The sequence below is a fragment of the Hippopotamus amphibius genome, chromosome 12 (assembly GCF_030028045.1).
Source record: "Hippopotamus amphibius kiboko isolate mHipAmp2 chromosome 12, mHipAmp2.hap2, whole genome shotgun sequence".
Taxonomy (NCBI): Eukaryota; Metazoa; Chordata; class Mammalia; order Artiodactyla; family Hippopotamidae; genus Hippopotamus; species Hippopotamus amphibius.
The window spans coordinates 97334317-97350341 of record NC_080197.1 but is presented as its reverse complement, the minus strand read 5'-3'; the positions used below and the strand labels follow the sequence as shown (position 1 = coordinate 97350341).

Genomic DNA, 16025 nt, shown 5'->3' with positions numbered 1-16025 from the left:
TTCCTATTAGATATGGCCTAATTCCAAACTGGTCAATATTCCATTGATAGAACCACCAGTGCTTAGCCAAAGAATGTCACTCTCATCCCTCCCTTCCCACCACCACCTCTTTTTCTGCCTAGCTCTGACCCTCTTGCTGTTCTTGAACCTGGAAACTTCCCCAAATAATGGCTGTTGCCTGGTGAGTAAATCTCTTAAGGAAAAAGGAATGGGAAGATCAGCACCCAAAAAGAAAAAAGAGATAGTAGTGACTTGAGAGTGGCCTCCATGTCTACACTGCTCATCTTGTACACTCAGAAACTGGCATAAGGAGGTACTTAGAAAATATTTTTGAGCAAATGAACTACAAGGACGGCAGAATAGCAAATCACTCTGCCTACACCCTAGTACTCCCCATTCTCTCAGAAGTGAAGACTCCCAAAAAAGACACAGGATCACTATTTCATCTTACTTAACCTGATACAACTTCAAAATTATAAGGAACTAACATAATTTCTTTTACAAAAACCAAATATGACAAATAAGATTAATCCATTTCATATACTGTAGAAATCTTTCTTTTAATAAGCTCCTCCAAATGTCATTCTAGGGTTTTTTTAAAAAATGTTATGTATTTTCAATGCATTTACTACATAAGTTGTGGACATATAACCTTAATATTAATCAATCAATATAAATATCAGTCAAATTGTGATATTTTAATTTATATTTGCAATCATCATTAAAAACATAAAAATACAAACTTACATGTTTGGACAAATTGGGACTCTTCGAATCAACATCATACCTAAAAGATTAAAATATAAAATTTAAATTATTTCCACAAAATAAAGCTAAATAAAAATGTCAGTATTTCCCCCAAAACATAAGTAATATAAAAAATGAATCAAAATTATATGAATGGGGAGAAAAACTTAGGAAATTTATGTTTCTCATAATCTGTGGCCTACATACCAAAGGTAGAATTCACAATCCCTGAGTCCTTCTATTTCTGCAACCTAAGTAGAAGTCCTAATACTCTCACAGTTGTCAATTCTTCTGCTTGATGAGACAAGTTTAAAATTTCCCTTTTCTGTGAATCGATAGCTTTCTGATACTTCCTAAAAACTGAAATTCCTATTTTAAACAAAGTGCTAACAGGCTGTCATTTGTGTATATTATAATTCTTATTTAATATCATAAATGTTCTTATTAACTTTGAAATTTGGCTAAAGTAATGAGATGTTATTTTTCTCCAATCACAGGACTTGGGGAAACCAGGTATTTTATGGAAAAAGAAAGGTATTCCTATAGGACTATTATATGTCCTATTTTTGATCATTTGGTACTGGAAATAAATGACGTCTTGAAGAGATCCTGGGAAAACATCTCTCACTATCACTTTAACCCCTCGTTTTAAATAAATTTTAGAAACAGAATGGTTGCTAACAGTCAATCGCAATTTGCTGAATTCCTGAATAGGAAAATATTTGTACTGGTTCCAATCTTTCTCGCAAATCATATTCCCTTCACATTCCTTGTGCACAGCTTCTTACCAAAAAATGTTTTCACAGAGAAACAAAGCATCTTAGTTAAAAAATGGGCAAAGAAACAGAGTTCACTGAGTGTATGGATTCTGGGCAGAGGTGCACTTACTCCCTATTAAAAAATGTTTACCACAAACTGGCTTTAAAATTGTGTTGTGCAAATACCTGCCTCAGAAGAATTACAAATTACTCTCCTTCACATCAGGGCATTTTGATCACTCTCAACAGCTCTAAACTAGAATTTTGAGTCAGCAAATTGCCAACATCTATTGAAGACCTACAAATATTAGCAAAAAAAAAATTATCTTTTATTCAAGAAATTTTTCTGTTCAAAACAATTTTTAAGGGCAAGATTAAAATTAGCAACTGTAGCAATATCAAAGGTAAAACATAACTCTGCTCGCTCCTTCTCAAGTATCAACCCTGGGAACTGTTTTGTATAAAGGCTTTAGCGTGGACTGGGGAGAAATAACATGGTATATTCAGTTCAGTTAAAAAAGCAAAAAGAAAAGTCTTTATGTTTTCATCACAAAAGTATCTTCAAATACAATCCTCCTTCATTGTCTCTAACAAAGCTTTTTAATGCTATTATCTCAAAAATAGGTAACTTACAACATACCTCTGAAGGCTTCAGGTAATATGCTGGATCATAACACACTCAAAATCAGCACTTTTAAGGGGATTTTCCTTCTAACTTTTCTAAAAGTATCACTGGTTTTAATCCTCACAAGTCAGAACATAAACACTACACCCTAAGTGGTTAAAATACATCTGTGTGCATGGAGGTGGGGGTGGGGTGGGGTGAGTGCAGGCGTGTGCCTATGCTTACAAGTGCCATCATCTCTTTAAGTAAGAGAATACACTGCAAAGCAGAAGCTCAGTAGTAGTTCACCCCCAGGATGTTACACTTGTGCCTAAATTTACTAACAGAAATTTTATAAACCATTTAATCCTGCTGTTGAAATCTTACTAGTAGAGTACTGAGTTAGCAGTAACTGATTTGGGTGGCACCTAGGGATTATGTTTTCTAATGAAGGGTAACAGATGTTAACTGGAATTTTCCCTGTTTTTCTGAAATTCCAACTAAGGCCCAAAGCTGAAAACAAAAGGTGCTAAGTTTCTCCTTCTGCTTAGCTCAGAGCTGCCAATGAGTCACTCTCATTAGGGTCAGACCCTTCTCCACAAAGCTTACTCATGAAGTGACAGGCTATTCCGTACCTCTGCGGGGACAGGGGGAGGTTATTTCCACTCCCCAAAGCAAGATGAAGGGGAGCTCCAAAATCTAGGGTGATTTGTGAAGGGGAGGACAGCATCTGGTTCCGCTGTCAGCTATAGAACCTGCCTATAGGTCCATCCTGGGCTACCAATGGAAGAGAATGTCAGCTGACAGTGCTAGAAGTGCTTTCTGAGAGTTGAGGAACAAGGAACAATGTCCCTTTGAAATCAAGCAGGACCCTGTGAGGCTCCTGGGTATGGAAGTCTTTCCATGTCCCCCATTTCTTGTTTGTAGGGAACAGACTCCAGCCTCCATGACCTTCCCTGAGTTCCAAAGGGCAGATTCCAATAGTTACTGATCAAGGAAGGGTGGGATGCAGAGACTAGGGAGGAGCAGCTGAGAAACAATAGTGCAGCCTTGGGGCAGGGTCCTAGTTCAGCCTCAAGGGGTACACATAACAATATCTTTAAGCTCTTTATAGAACTAAAGCCACCAACAAATGGAAGATGCTGGCATTCTTCATTTCAGAGAGGACCACCTGCGGCCAGATTAAAGAAACCAGAGAGGGCTTCCCTGGTGGCGCAGAGGTTGGGAATCTGCCTACCAATGCAGGGGACAAGGGTTCGAGCCCCTATCTGGGAAGATTCCACATGTTGCAGAGCAACTAAGCCAGTAGCCACAACTACAGAGCCTGTGTTCTATAGAGTCCATGAGCCACAGCTACCAAGCCTGCATGCCACAACTACTGAAGTCCACGTCCCTAGAGCCTGTGCTCTGCAACAAGAGAAACCACTGCTGTGAGAAGCCTGCACACCTCAACAAAGAATAGCCCCAGCTTGCCAAATTAGAGAAAGCCCACACATAGCAACAAAGACCCAACACAGGCAAAAATAAATTAATTAATTTAAATAAATAATAAAAAAAAAGAAACCAGAGAAGCACATCAAGAGATTAGCTGATACCAGATTAAAGGAGTGCAGGCTTTGCACATACCCTAATCTTATCAGCAACCCCATCCTTGAACTATTGTGTAAAACTCCTCACCACATCTTCCCAGGTTGGGACACAAGTTTTCAAGGGCAGAACCCTACTGTGTCCCCTTTGCCAAGCAAAGCAATAAAGCAATTCTTTTCTACCTCACCCCAAACTTATTTTTTTTCCTCTGAGATTTGATTCAGCACTGCTGCACGGCTTTTTATTCCCCTTTTTAGTCCCCTTGATATGTGTCCCCTGTGGGCAGTACCCTCTAATGTCTAGGTTTTTCAGCACCCACATCTCTGCCTCCCAACTCCCCTACCTTTCTGCTCTTCCACCCTGCTTCTCTCCTGCAAGTAGCTATGACAGTAGCTCCAACTGAGGGGAGAGAAAGTTAAGAGTTCTGGATTAAGTTTGAGATTAAAGTTTTTAAATGAATAGTACATAACTATGAACAAAATAAGGTGGTTCTAATAAACAAAAGTAATTGAAAAGTCACGCAATTAGACCTTGGCATTGTTAAGCGAACCCTTAACCAACAGGAAAGACTGGAATTGACAGCGTTAGAACAATTATTGGAAGAAATAAAGCAATGTATTTCCCCCAAATTGTTGAGAATCTTCAAAAATAGATTGCAATAACATAATACATTCCATAATTATCACCATTTGATTTATCAAGGAGGAAAATCATCTGCTAGGTAAGTCAGATCTAGACTTGTAACTCCCTTGTTGGTGTTCTAGTCTAAATGGAAAAACAAGTGTGAAAGTTGTTATATCTGATTTCTCGTTTTCTCCACACATACTACATAGTGATACAGCTACCCATACTTCTTGCTCAAAGACATTTTTGTACAGCTGTCCTGCAAATAATAAATTTTTCAACTATGACAACAAAGTGATTTATAAAGTACCTATACTATTATAGGTGTAACAAATATATAACAAAGTAAATAAATGCAAAAGTTTATGACTTTATCTGTGATATATACATAGCATGATGACAGAAACCATGTCTTCTGAATGAGTAAGTACACATCAAATCAAAAAGGCTTTCTATCTAAAAATAAAATAGTGACAAACTCTGCAAAAAAAAATCAAAAAGGCAGGAGAATTTTACGACTCATAGCTGATAAACTAATCTTAAAAATACTCAGGGAAATCAGCGTAACAATAATTGTGGATTCATCAGAAAGTACAAGTATTTGGGCCGGTGCTGCCAGGAATCAGGAATACACATTCATTCATTCTCTCTCTCTCTCTCTCTCATTATCATTTTCCATCAGCATTGACACTAAACTAAAAAAAATTCCTGAAAGCCATTTCTCAAACCTTTCATAATACTCAATTGTTTAGATATTGTACTTTCAAAGCTTCTTTTTTATTGCTTTTTAGAATTTTGTAAAATCAATAAACCGGTTAACTAATTAAAAGGCAATTCTGAAAACCATTTATATCTATCTGTTGGCCAACTTGGACTAAAGTATTATTCAGCACTGCTGTTCCTTCAAAGGGACATGTTACTGTAAACATGTTGGAGTATTTGTGGTAGTGCTCTGAGTGCTGTAGGTTGGGATTACAGGTGATTTTATCGATTACTTTATCCTCTTCTCATTTCCCAAATTTTCTACAATGAGCATTTTTTCCTACAACTAATGCATGGCTAAGACAAAATTTAAAAACTAATCATAGTTAGGTACTATGAATAAGTACTCATAACTAGAGAACGATTACACTGTTTTTCACATTTATTTAGATACACATGGTAGAAAAAAATCACAATGTTAAAAAAGAAAGAAACCCTGCTCTCACAGGTGACATGAGATACTTATAAAAATGGGAAATCAGAAGAAATTATTTAAAGAGATACTATAAACATAAGAGAACATGCTTATTACTTTTCTTGATAATCTTTTCCAGGCATCCCTTTCTCTATTCCTAAGTGTCTGAATTTTTTAGAGATCATATAAAATTGAAATATTATTGACTCAAATTTCTGAAATTAACCAAATACATTCAAAAGTTTAAATGATACTTATTTAATTCAATTTTGCAATATGCTTTCCCCATTTTGAACGTCACACAATTTCTATGAGAAATACTATCAGTTTTAGAAAAAAATGAAAAAGCTGAAGAAGTTAAAATAGATCATTTATCTACACTAATTTGGTACTTTATTTCTTCTTGTTACACTATGATAAAATAATACAACATGCTTCCATTCTAATCAAACATACTAATATCCTACATATTCCTACTTTTGCTTACTTAGATTTAATATATTCCATTATTACATTCAATGTGCGGTAGAACACTTCAAACATACACGTTCATCAGTATAAGTTAACCAAGACAAAAATAAAAATCCCTAAGTTCAGGCATTATTTTTACTCATCATAAAATTTTAGAAATTCAGGTTTTGTACCATTAAATTATAAACTATTTTATGCAAAATTTGACTCTATATTGGAAAGTGCAGATCCCTTGAACATATTAAACTATCCAGGCCTCAGTTTTCTCATTTGTAAAAATGGGATAACTCTACCTCAGAAATTTATTGGTTTGGTTAAATCTGTTTACATATAGTAAAGATTCTATTATAAACTGTGAATAATAGCAGTAGTATTACTATCACAAACCACATCTTTTTGTCTGTACTTACAAAACTTACATTCTAATTCTCAAACTACATGAGCTTCTATAGATATTTTACTTAGCTTATAAATAACTGGAAGATATTAGTAACACGCATATTAAACCATCTAATCATTCTTTTCTTCCATATTTCCATCAGTAATTGTGTTCAAGTTTTGTTTTCTTGTTTAATTCCCTGAATCACGTACAGTGAAGTTAAACAATGTTATTGATTTATCGCAAAATATTAGAGAACTATGTTAAGTTCTATCAATGCCCTAACTTCCTTCCTATCTTTAAGTCTTCCTTGTCCATGCTAAACATACCTAGCAAGCTTGACAAACATGCTATATCAGGTGCTTCCCAAACCTAACATATTCTTGGTTAAGTCATTAGTTTGTCAAAGTAACACTTGAAATAGTATTTGGTAAAACAGACATAATATTTAAATGACTAACCAACGCCAAGTTCAGTGGAATTATACTTTCTTACCTGGACACTCCTTAAAATCCATTAGCTTCCTTAGTCTCACATTCAGTAGAGATGCGCATGTGATCACCACTTCTGTGTACAGGTAAATCATTCTTTACCTACTTCTCTCCAGAATGACCTGCCCAGCTCTTAATTTTTGCTCTCTCTTCTACCGACTAACATTTGATTGCTATCATCCTTTTGAGAGCACCATTTTCCTCCTTTTCATTCTACCTGTGCAATTCTATAATAGCCACAATTATGAATATCAAATGACATGGACTTAAGAAACCAATACAAAGAGGGCCAAATGAGACAACATTTGTGGGAAAGTGGGTGAGTACAGTCACCTGGCAGCAGCTGCTCATAATGATGACAGGGGTCTGATGATAGACAGAAATCAAAAGAAACCAGAAAAATGATCTAAACCTAGGCAAGAAGTTCAGAGAATCAACAAAGCACATAGGAACTCTAAGTCGGTCTCAAAGGTTAGAAGCAGGCAGTGAGTAGTCTTGGCTATATCCTTGCATGCTAAAATTTGATTCTGAGTAATATATATTATGAAAATGCAAAAACAAATGCAAAAGTTTGCATAAAAAATACTCAATGCAGGATTACATGTAATAGTGAAATAGAACCAGCCAAAATGTTCATCAGTAAATGCCCGGCTAAGTACATGGGGTTTTTTTGAATAATGAAAATTATGCAGCCATTAAATGAATGAAATGCATATCTATATATTTAGTGACATGGAAAGATATCTAAGAAATACAAGTAACTGGAAAATATTTGAGATTTTCAAAATACTGACATTCCATACACAGGTATATCTTTAAAGAAAAAAAGATCTGCAAGTATATACACTGAGTCATTTACAGTTTTGGTTGTTTGTGTGTGTATGCTTTGGTGCTGGGATAAAAGGGAACTTTCACTTTTTAATGCCTATATTATCTACAGTTTATAATAAATATTACTCTTAAATGAAAGAAAAGAATACAGGTAATTGAGAAAGGGAATAAGAGAGAGTGGGAAATAAAGCATCATGAAAGAGCAACTAGTTTTAGGATAAAGTTAGGTCTGAAACTAACTAGAAAAAATGGAGTACCACATGCTGGTCTGCAAAAGAAGGAAAATTCTTAAAAACAACTGCTATGAAGGCCTTGAACAATGCGAGAATGAAACCACGTTCTGTATGATTTATATGTCTGTTTTTAAATAGTAATAGTACAATCTCCGTGATGAACAAGGTCAGGGAATCATTATATTCCACTTTTAAGTGTTTTCTCAGGAACCTCATTTTTATTATTTAGAAAGGGGTTTCAAGGAAATAAAAAGCAAATGGGGCATGATAAATTTTGTTTGATAAATATAATAAATACTTAGAACTCCTATAACTCTTGAGAAAAGGGATTGGTTTAAGATGTTCCTTTTTTAAACATAAGCATTACAGGTTATTTTACTGCACACATTTTAGAGGAAAATGAGAAGACTATTAACAGCAGAGAGCTTTTGTTTTTATATTAGGAGGCAAATTATAGCTTTTCAAATGAGATATTGATAGCTTTTGTTATTAAAAATATTTATAAACTGTTACAGCATGGTACACTTTATTGTTTTCAGCTATTTAAAATGACATTTTTCTTTTTAAATACTTGCGATGTTCCTAAACTCTCTTTAGTTATTTTGATATATTAAGCACATGCTATAATATATGTTATTACTTTTCCCTCTCATTAGATTTCCTTTTAACAATATCTAAATACTTCAACAATCACCACAGTTCACCTCTGTGGAACAAAAACTCAGTAACTAATAATATAAACAGACTGACTCTAGATTCTGTATGGACAGGGAGCCGAATTTAAAGATAATATTTTAACATGCCTGATTCAGCCTCAAAATAATGACAATATTAAAAATTTTAGGTTTAGCATCCTGAGTCTTGGAAATATGAGTCCATGAAGACATAAAGGGAGCCACAGTTAGGCAGAGATCCACGGATTATACAAAGAAGCAGCTGAGAAAAACGTAAAGATCTGAGAAATGTCAGTCACGGGAATATATGAGGATCACCTTGGAGTATTCGTAGAACTTGTAAGAAACCTACCGAGGCATAGGATGGTTTGAAAGAACGTCTACATATACCACCCCACATTTCTACATGGTTAAATTAATCACTTATATTTTCAATAAACAGGTAGCAGAAAATCTATAAAGTGCAAAGCAGCACTGGGGACAGTGCTCAGGTCACACTCTAAACAGAATTAACCTGATTTCCTATGAATATAATCTAGTATTTAGTACAACCATAGGATCCAGCCTTATGTTATGAATGTAGTCTTTAAATATCACTTTTTAAAATGCAAGTTTTACTAGAACTTACAAGTCAAAACGAAGATTCTCTCTTTCTTCAAAAAAGTAGTCCAGAATAAATTTTCTTACAAAATCAGGATTTAAAGTGTTATCAATTACTTCAGTCCTTCCAAACTGTTGAGAAAAAGAGAGAGAGGTTAAAATCAAGCCTTGCATGGTTACTTACTGCAGTATAGTACTTATCATTAATATACTTCCTTGAAAACGTAAGTAATAAAAATCCAAATGACTTGATAAAGCCATTCAGAAAAGCTTTTAGGGATCAAATTATCCCTCTTATTACTCAGGAAATTCAGAAAATAAGCCCTGAGTTCATTCAAATTTACTAGAAAAGCAGCTCCTGAAAATTCTTAGAACCACCATAACACTTCCTCCACTTTTCTCCCCACTTGAAAGCCAAATCCCTTTCCAATTAAAAGAAGTTATTTCTACCTAAAATTTACATTTACCACAAATATTCTTCCTAACCTAGTGTATAACTAGGCCAACCAAAACATATGCTTACAACTAGAAGGCTCCGTTGTAAGAATATGTGTTCATACTCAGTTCATAATCAAGCAGTCCTCTACACAGAATACTTTTATTAGCCACGCTCTGGGAAGAACTTTCTTATAATCTATCACACACTTCAGTCATTTTGTTTTGTTGTGTTCTGTTTTAGTTCTTACAGTATCTACATGGCCAAAATGAGATCTATGATTCTTGCACGTCTTTAAGCTACTGTATTACACTTTTGCTTAAAAAAAAAAGTTTCTCCATCTCAGGGGAAGTGGAAACCAATAAACAAAATTATTCCTCTCAAAGTGAAGGAAGGCCATCAAGCACTGCTTCCAAAGATACAGCAAAAATATAAACTTTATATCTCTCTTCTTTTTTGTATTTGGCTTACGTTCTTTCCCTTCTACTGATGTGGAATTCTAAAGAGGGAATTTTAACCTTTAGTTACCTCCAGCATTATGCATAATGTCTTATCACAGAACGTTTATTAAAGTTCGAGGGGAAACTATCTTTTTATTAGGAATAAGAAAATTACGAATCCACCATAAAGTAAAGGTCATGAGTTGATCACATAAGTTGTGATAATAAAACTATGATACAAAATATTTATGACAAAAGATTCATTATGGCTATTACTAACTATCCAGAAAAAAACTAGGCTGCAGAAGCTTATGCATTGGGCAATGTTTTATAACTTGGACCAAAATTATAAAGGTAAATCATAACCCGGGTAACTAATTCAACATTTCAAAAATATTGAACATTTATTTGAACAATAATAATAATTACAGTCACCGTTTATTGAGTACTTTACTTTGTTGTAAGCACTTTTCACACATTACTTTAAATCTTTACCATAACCCCACAAGGTAGGTATTAGTAGTCCTACTTTAAGATGAGAAAATTGAAGTAGAGGGTCCCAACCTAAGTCATTTTGACTACAAAAATCTACATTCATTCTTTCTAGGACTCTCCCCTATTTCAGCATAGAATATGTTAGGCCCTGGGAGGATTCAACCATGAGCCTCTCCATGGTTTCTAATTTTAAGAGAATGTGAATAAGAGCATGTACTAAATAACACAGGCTGACAGTACCCACGCACCCTAAAAAAGCAAAGCAGAGGTCAAGGAGTACAAATCTGAACCAGAGAGAACCTGGGCCCGCCCAACCTTTCTACTGCCTGGAGGCAAAATGGTTTCCAGACCAGAGCGGAGAATATCAAACTAGAAAATGTGCAACACTCTCAAAGAGAAACTCAGCCAGCACCCATGTTCCCCAGCACCCTTATCCCTCTTGTGGATTTTAACCCAAACCCTCACTCAGAAGATGGAGTAAAATTCTCAGATGGAGTGGAACTCAGGTTTACTGAGTTGCAAGCCAGCAACTTGGGCCTATGAGCCATTAAAACAAGGTATCATATTGTCAGCAATAGGAGTGGCTGAGTATACTCTGCTATCTCAAGTGAAGATTAATATAAAGCCATTAAAATTTTAGCTAATCATCTATAAATTATGAACATCTATTATAATATGCCTTCTGACACACAGCCCTGAAATTGCTTTTGACAATGTCACCAGTGACCTTCATATTGCTAAATCAAGTGGTCGCTTCTGGCCTTCATCACATCAGACTACTCAGCAGCATTTGACAGAACTGTCCATTCCTTCCTCTCTGAAGCAGTCTTTTCTGGTTTTTTGACACCACATTCCCCTGTTTTTCTCTTCTTCTTAGATTCTCAGACATGCAATCTCTCACTGTCAGAGCTCAATTCCAGGCCCTCTTCATCTGTCTATCTTCACTTTTCTATTAGGTTAGTTAATCTATTCTTTGGCTTTAAATACCATCTATATGATAACTTCCAAACGTACATCATCAGCCCAGATTTGCCTCTAAGTAAAGACGCATGCATACAACTATCTTCTTGACTTACACGTGTGGCTGTCTTAAGGGACACTCAGAATTAAAATCTAAATTTTAAATATTTATTTTATACCACAAACACCACCCCAATCCTGGTCCTTACCAAGTCTACCCCTTGTCAATAAATGATATCCCCCATCTACTGGATCCCTTAGGCCATAAATGAGTCATCCTTTTCAACTCCTTTTTAACCCACCACCCTATCCACCATCACCTCATAAATTGTCAATTTCAATTTCAAAACATATCTCACAGCTGTCCACTTCTCTCCCTATCTCCTGTCATCAGCTTAATTCAAGTTTTTCTTCCTTCTCATGAACCATCTCAAGAGCCTCCTACTTCATATCTCTTGTTCTACCTCCAATTAATCTTCCACATAACATCCAAAGTAATCACTGGAAAAATGTAAACATAGTTGTGCAATTTCACCACTCTAAAAATCTTTAATGGCTTCCCATAGTACTTCAAATAAAACCTCTTTTCTTTGGTCTATAAGACCTGGTCCCTGTCTATCTCTTAAACTTCATTAGAGTCAGTATCCCCTCTTTCTCTTTACCCCAGCCAGTTGGCCTTCTTTTACATCACTTTACATACCAAATCCTTCCCATCCAATGGTCCTTGTACTTGGTATTTCTTCTTCCTGGAATGTTTTTAACACCACTCTTGCATGGCTGACTTTTTTTATCCTTTAAACCTCTGGCTCTAAACACCCAATCTAAAGTAGGTCCCCCAGCCCTACAATTATTCTCCTTCATAGTACCTGTGTGTTTTCCCTTCATAAAACTTATATTTTGGAACTATATTAGCACTTTTATTTGTTTTATATTTGCCTTGTAGACAATAAGCTCCATTTAGGCACAGGACATACATATCTGTTTGGTTCATACAAGTACAAAATTAAACAAATGGTTAGCTAAGGTGATCTTCAATATATTGTTCAGAGGGGAAAAAATCAAGGAAAAAGTATAGTATAATACCAATTTAGAATAAAATAGGTGTGTATATATGTAAATGTATGTATACATAGATATACACACATAAATACACACACACAGACACACACAGAAAAAGAGAAGGTATATCAGAATGTATCAATTACATTCTAATTCCTTTTTTCACTATGTTTTTGTGGGGTTTCCGAATTCCTTGCAGTAAGTATGTTTTACTTTTAAAATCAGAAGCATAAAACTTGTGTGTTCCAGTTTTTTAATTCATTCTATTATGAAAAGTGAAAACTGGCAATAATAAGAAATCCACAGATAAATTATGACTAGTTCAGCTCATGGGAAATATGTTGGTTCTTTCCCAGAGGCTAGAATATATTAGTTATCAACCAAGTGATTAATCTTCTTGACTTGAAATACAATTTGTCGTAGCTAATGCTACCACTAAATAAAAATTTTCTAATTCTTTGGAAATGTACAGTTGCATATTATTCTGTGCAGACCAGATAAGGTTAAAATTTCGAGGAAAGACAATTATTAATAATAATTGTTAATTGTATACACCCAGAAACAGCTACTTTTTTTTTAAAGCTCTTTGGAATATAATTGCTTTACACTCTTTTACCAGCTTTTGAGATACACCAAAGTGAATCAGCTGTATTTATACATATATCCCCACATCCCCTCCCTCCTGCGACTCCCTTCCACCCTTCCTGTCCTGGCCCTCTAAGGCATCACCCATCATCAAGTTGACCTCCCTTTGTTATACAGCAACTTTCCACTAGCTATTTTACAGTTGGTAGTGTATATATGTCTATGCTACTATCTCACTTCGTCCCAGCTTCCCTTTCACCCCCCCGGCCCCCCAACCCCATGTCCTCCAGTCCATTCTCTGCATCTGCATCCTTATTCTTGCCCTGTCACTGGGTTCATCAGTACCATTGTTTTTTTAGATTCCGTATATATGAGTTAGCATACAGTATTTGTTTTTCTCTTTCTGGCTTACTTCACTCTGTATGACAGACTCTAGGTCTATACAACTCATTACATATAACTCCATTTCATTCCTTCTTATGGCTGAGTAATGGTCCATTGTATATATGTGCCACATCTTCTTTACTCATTCATCTGTTGATGAGCATTTAGGTTGCTTCCATGTCCTTGCTATTGTAAATAGTGCTGCAATGAACATTACGGTACATGTTTCTTTTTGGATTATGGTTTTCTCTGCGTATATGCCCAGTAGTGGGATTACTGGATCATATGGTAGTTGCATTTTTAGTTTTTTAAGGAACCTCCAAACTGTTCTCCACAGTGGCTGTACCAACTTATATTCCCACCAACAGGGCAGGAGGGTTCCCTTTTCTCCACACCCTCTCTAACATTTATTGTTTCTAGATTTTTTGATGATGGCCATTCTGACTGGTGTGAGGTGATACCTCATTGTGGCTTTGACTTGCATGTCTCTAATGATTAGTGATGTTGAGCATCTTTTCATGTGTTTGTTGGCCTTCTGTATGTCCTCTTTGGAGAAATGTCTATTTAGGTCTTCCGCCCATTTGTGGATTGGGTTATTTGCTTTTTTGGTATTAAGCTGCATGAGCTGTTTGTATATTTTGGAGATTAATCCTTTGTCAGTTGCTTCATTGGCAAGTATTTTCTCCCATTCTGAGGGTTATCTTCTTGTCTTGTTTATGGTTTCTTTTGCTGTGCAAAAGCTTTTAAGTTTCATTAGGTCCCATTTGTTTATTCTTGATTTTATTTCCATGATTCTAGGAGGTGGGTCAAAAAGGATCCTGCTTTGATGTATGTCATAGTGTTCTACCTATGTTTTCCTCTAGGAGTTTTATAGTGTCTGGCCTTACATGTAGGTCTTTAATCCATTTTGAGTTTATTTTTGTGTATGGTGTTAGGAAATGTTCTAATTTCATTCTTTTACATGTAGCTGTCCAATTTTCCCAGCACCACTTATTGAAGAGGCTGTCTTTTTTCCACTGTATATTCTTGCCTCCTTTGTTGAAGATAAGGTGCCCGTATGTGCTTGGGTTTATCTCTGGGCTCTCTATTCTGTTCCATTGATCTTCCTTTCTATTTTTGTGCCAGTACCATACTGTCTTGATCACTGTGGCCTTGTAGTATAGTTTGAAGTCAGGAAGCCTAATTCCACCAACTCCATCTTTCCTTCTCAAGATTGCTTTAGCTATTCGGGGTCTTTTGCATTTCCATACAAATCATAAGATTTCTCGTTCTAGTTCTGTGAAAAATGCTGTTGGTATCAACAATACTGGATTGTCAGAAGCACCTACAAACCTGATTACAATAACCTCTGGCACAATGAATATATCTAAATATATGGACAGTAGAGCACTTTAACATAATTATACAGCATTGTTTCCTCATCTCATAAACAGAAAATTGTTAGAAAAAAACTTCCATACATCAAGCGTGGAAGTTTTCGGTCATTTGAAAAAAGCATGTAAATTGTTAATTTTGTTAGAAAATAAAAGTTTTTTTTGTAAAACTTTAAGCAAAAAAATAAAAAACAATTCACAATCAAGTCATTGAAAGTCTTCCTTTGTTTTGAGCTAATCGGATAAATACTTGCTTTTCCAATTTATGAACAAATCTTGCAGAAAATAACAGAATGGAAATACTCCTGATTTTTAAATCAACTAACTGCTTCAGAAGAGCAGTACTGGAAAGAGCATTCATCTATTTATTGCACCAAGCAAATGAACTCTGTTATGAGAAAAATGTTCAAGAAGGGTTAATATACGGTGAAGGCCCAGAACAATCACCCGATCTCACATTGGTCAACTAAAATGAAGTGATAAAGAAAAAAGGTCATAAGGACTAATGCACATCTTAATTTCAGTTATTAAATTAGAATTAAATCTTAGTAGCAGTGATATACAGAAGACAGTCTCCAGAGATTAGACAAGAAGACTAGAATAGTGCAGACAGAATATTAAGACAAACTTGGAAAAAAAACCCTCAGTTTAGGACTATACATATCTAACCTGCATAAAGGATGCCAAGTGTAAGCATACTCAAGTGCATACACACACACACACACACACACATGCTCACATACACGTAAACACACAAACAACCAAAATTGAAGATTTACATTCTTAAACACTTCCTCCTGGGAGTTAAACATTGGGATTACAAGAGAATCCATGGAACTTTTCCCCTGAGGGAAAAAGATAAGCGTTCGGTCATGTAACTCATTACCCAAGACTTTTTTTTTTTAACAAATCAATGATCTGAAATTCACTTAATTATAAGAAGACAAGTAGAAAATCTGAAGATTTGTCTAGATCTTACATTATTATAGATGAACGAGATGTAGTTATAGATGTACACAGAGAGAGAGAGAAGTAAATTGACTTCCTTCCAACATGCTTGGTTAAGACAGAATATTTCATACAAGGGAATTTCATTCACTTTTTGGGATGTTTTATT

At 35.3% G+C, this 16025-nt stretch overlaps 1 protein-coding gene across 3 annotated transcripts in view; it reads right to left on the bottom strand.

Moving 5' to 3' along the window:
- Positions 1-16025, bottom strand: part of CPNE8 (copine 8) — a 267432-nt gene that overhangs the window by 175829 nt on the left and 75578 nt on the right. For all 3 annotated transcript variants that reach the window (XM_057700921.1, XM_057700922.1, XM_057700923.1), the window contains 2 exons: positions 9205-9308; positions 748-787 (listed from right to left, as the gene is read on the bottom strand). In XM_057700921.1, coding sequence (XP_057556904.1) covers positions 748-787; positions 9205-9308 — 144 coding nt within the window. The remainder of the gene's footprint in view (positions 1-747; positions 788-9204; positions 9309-16025) is intronic.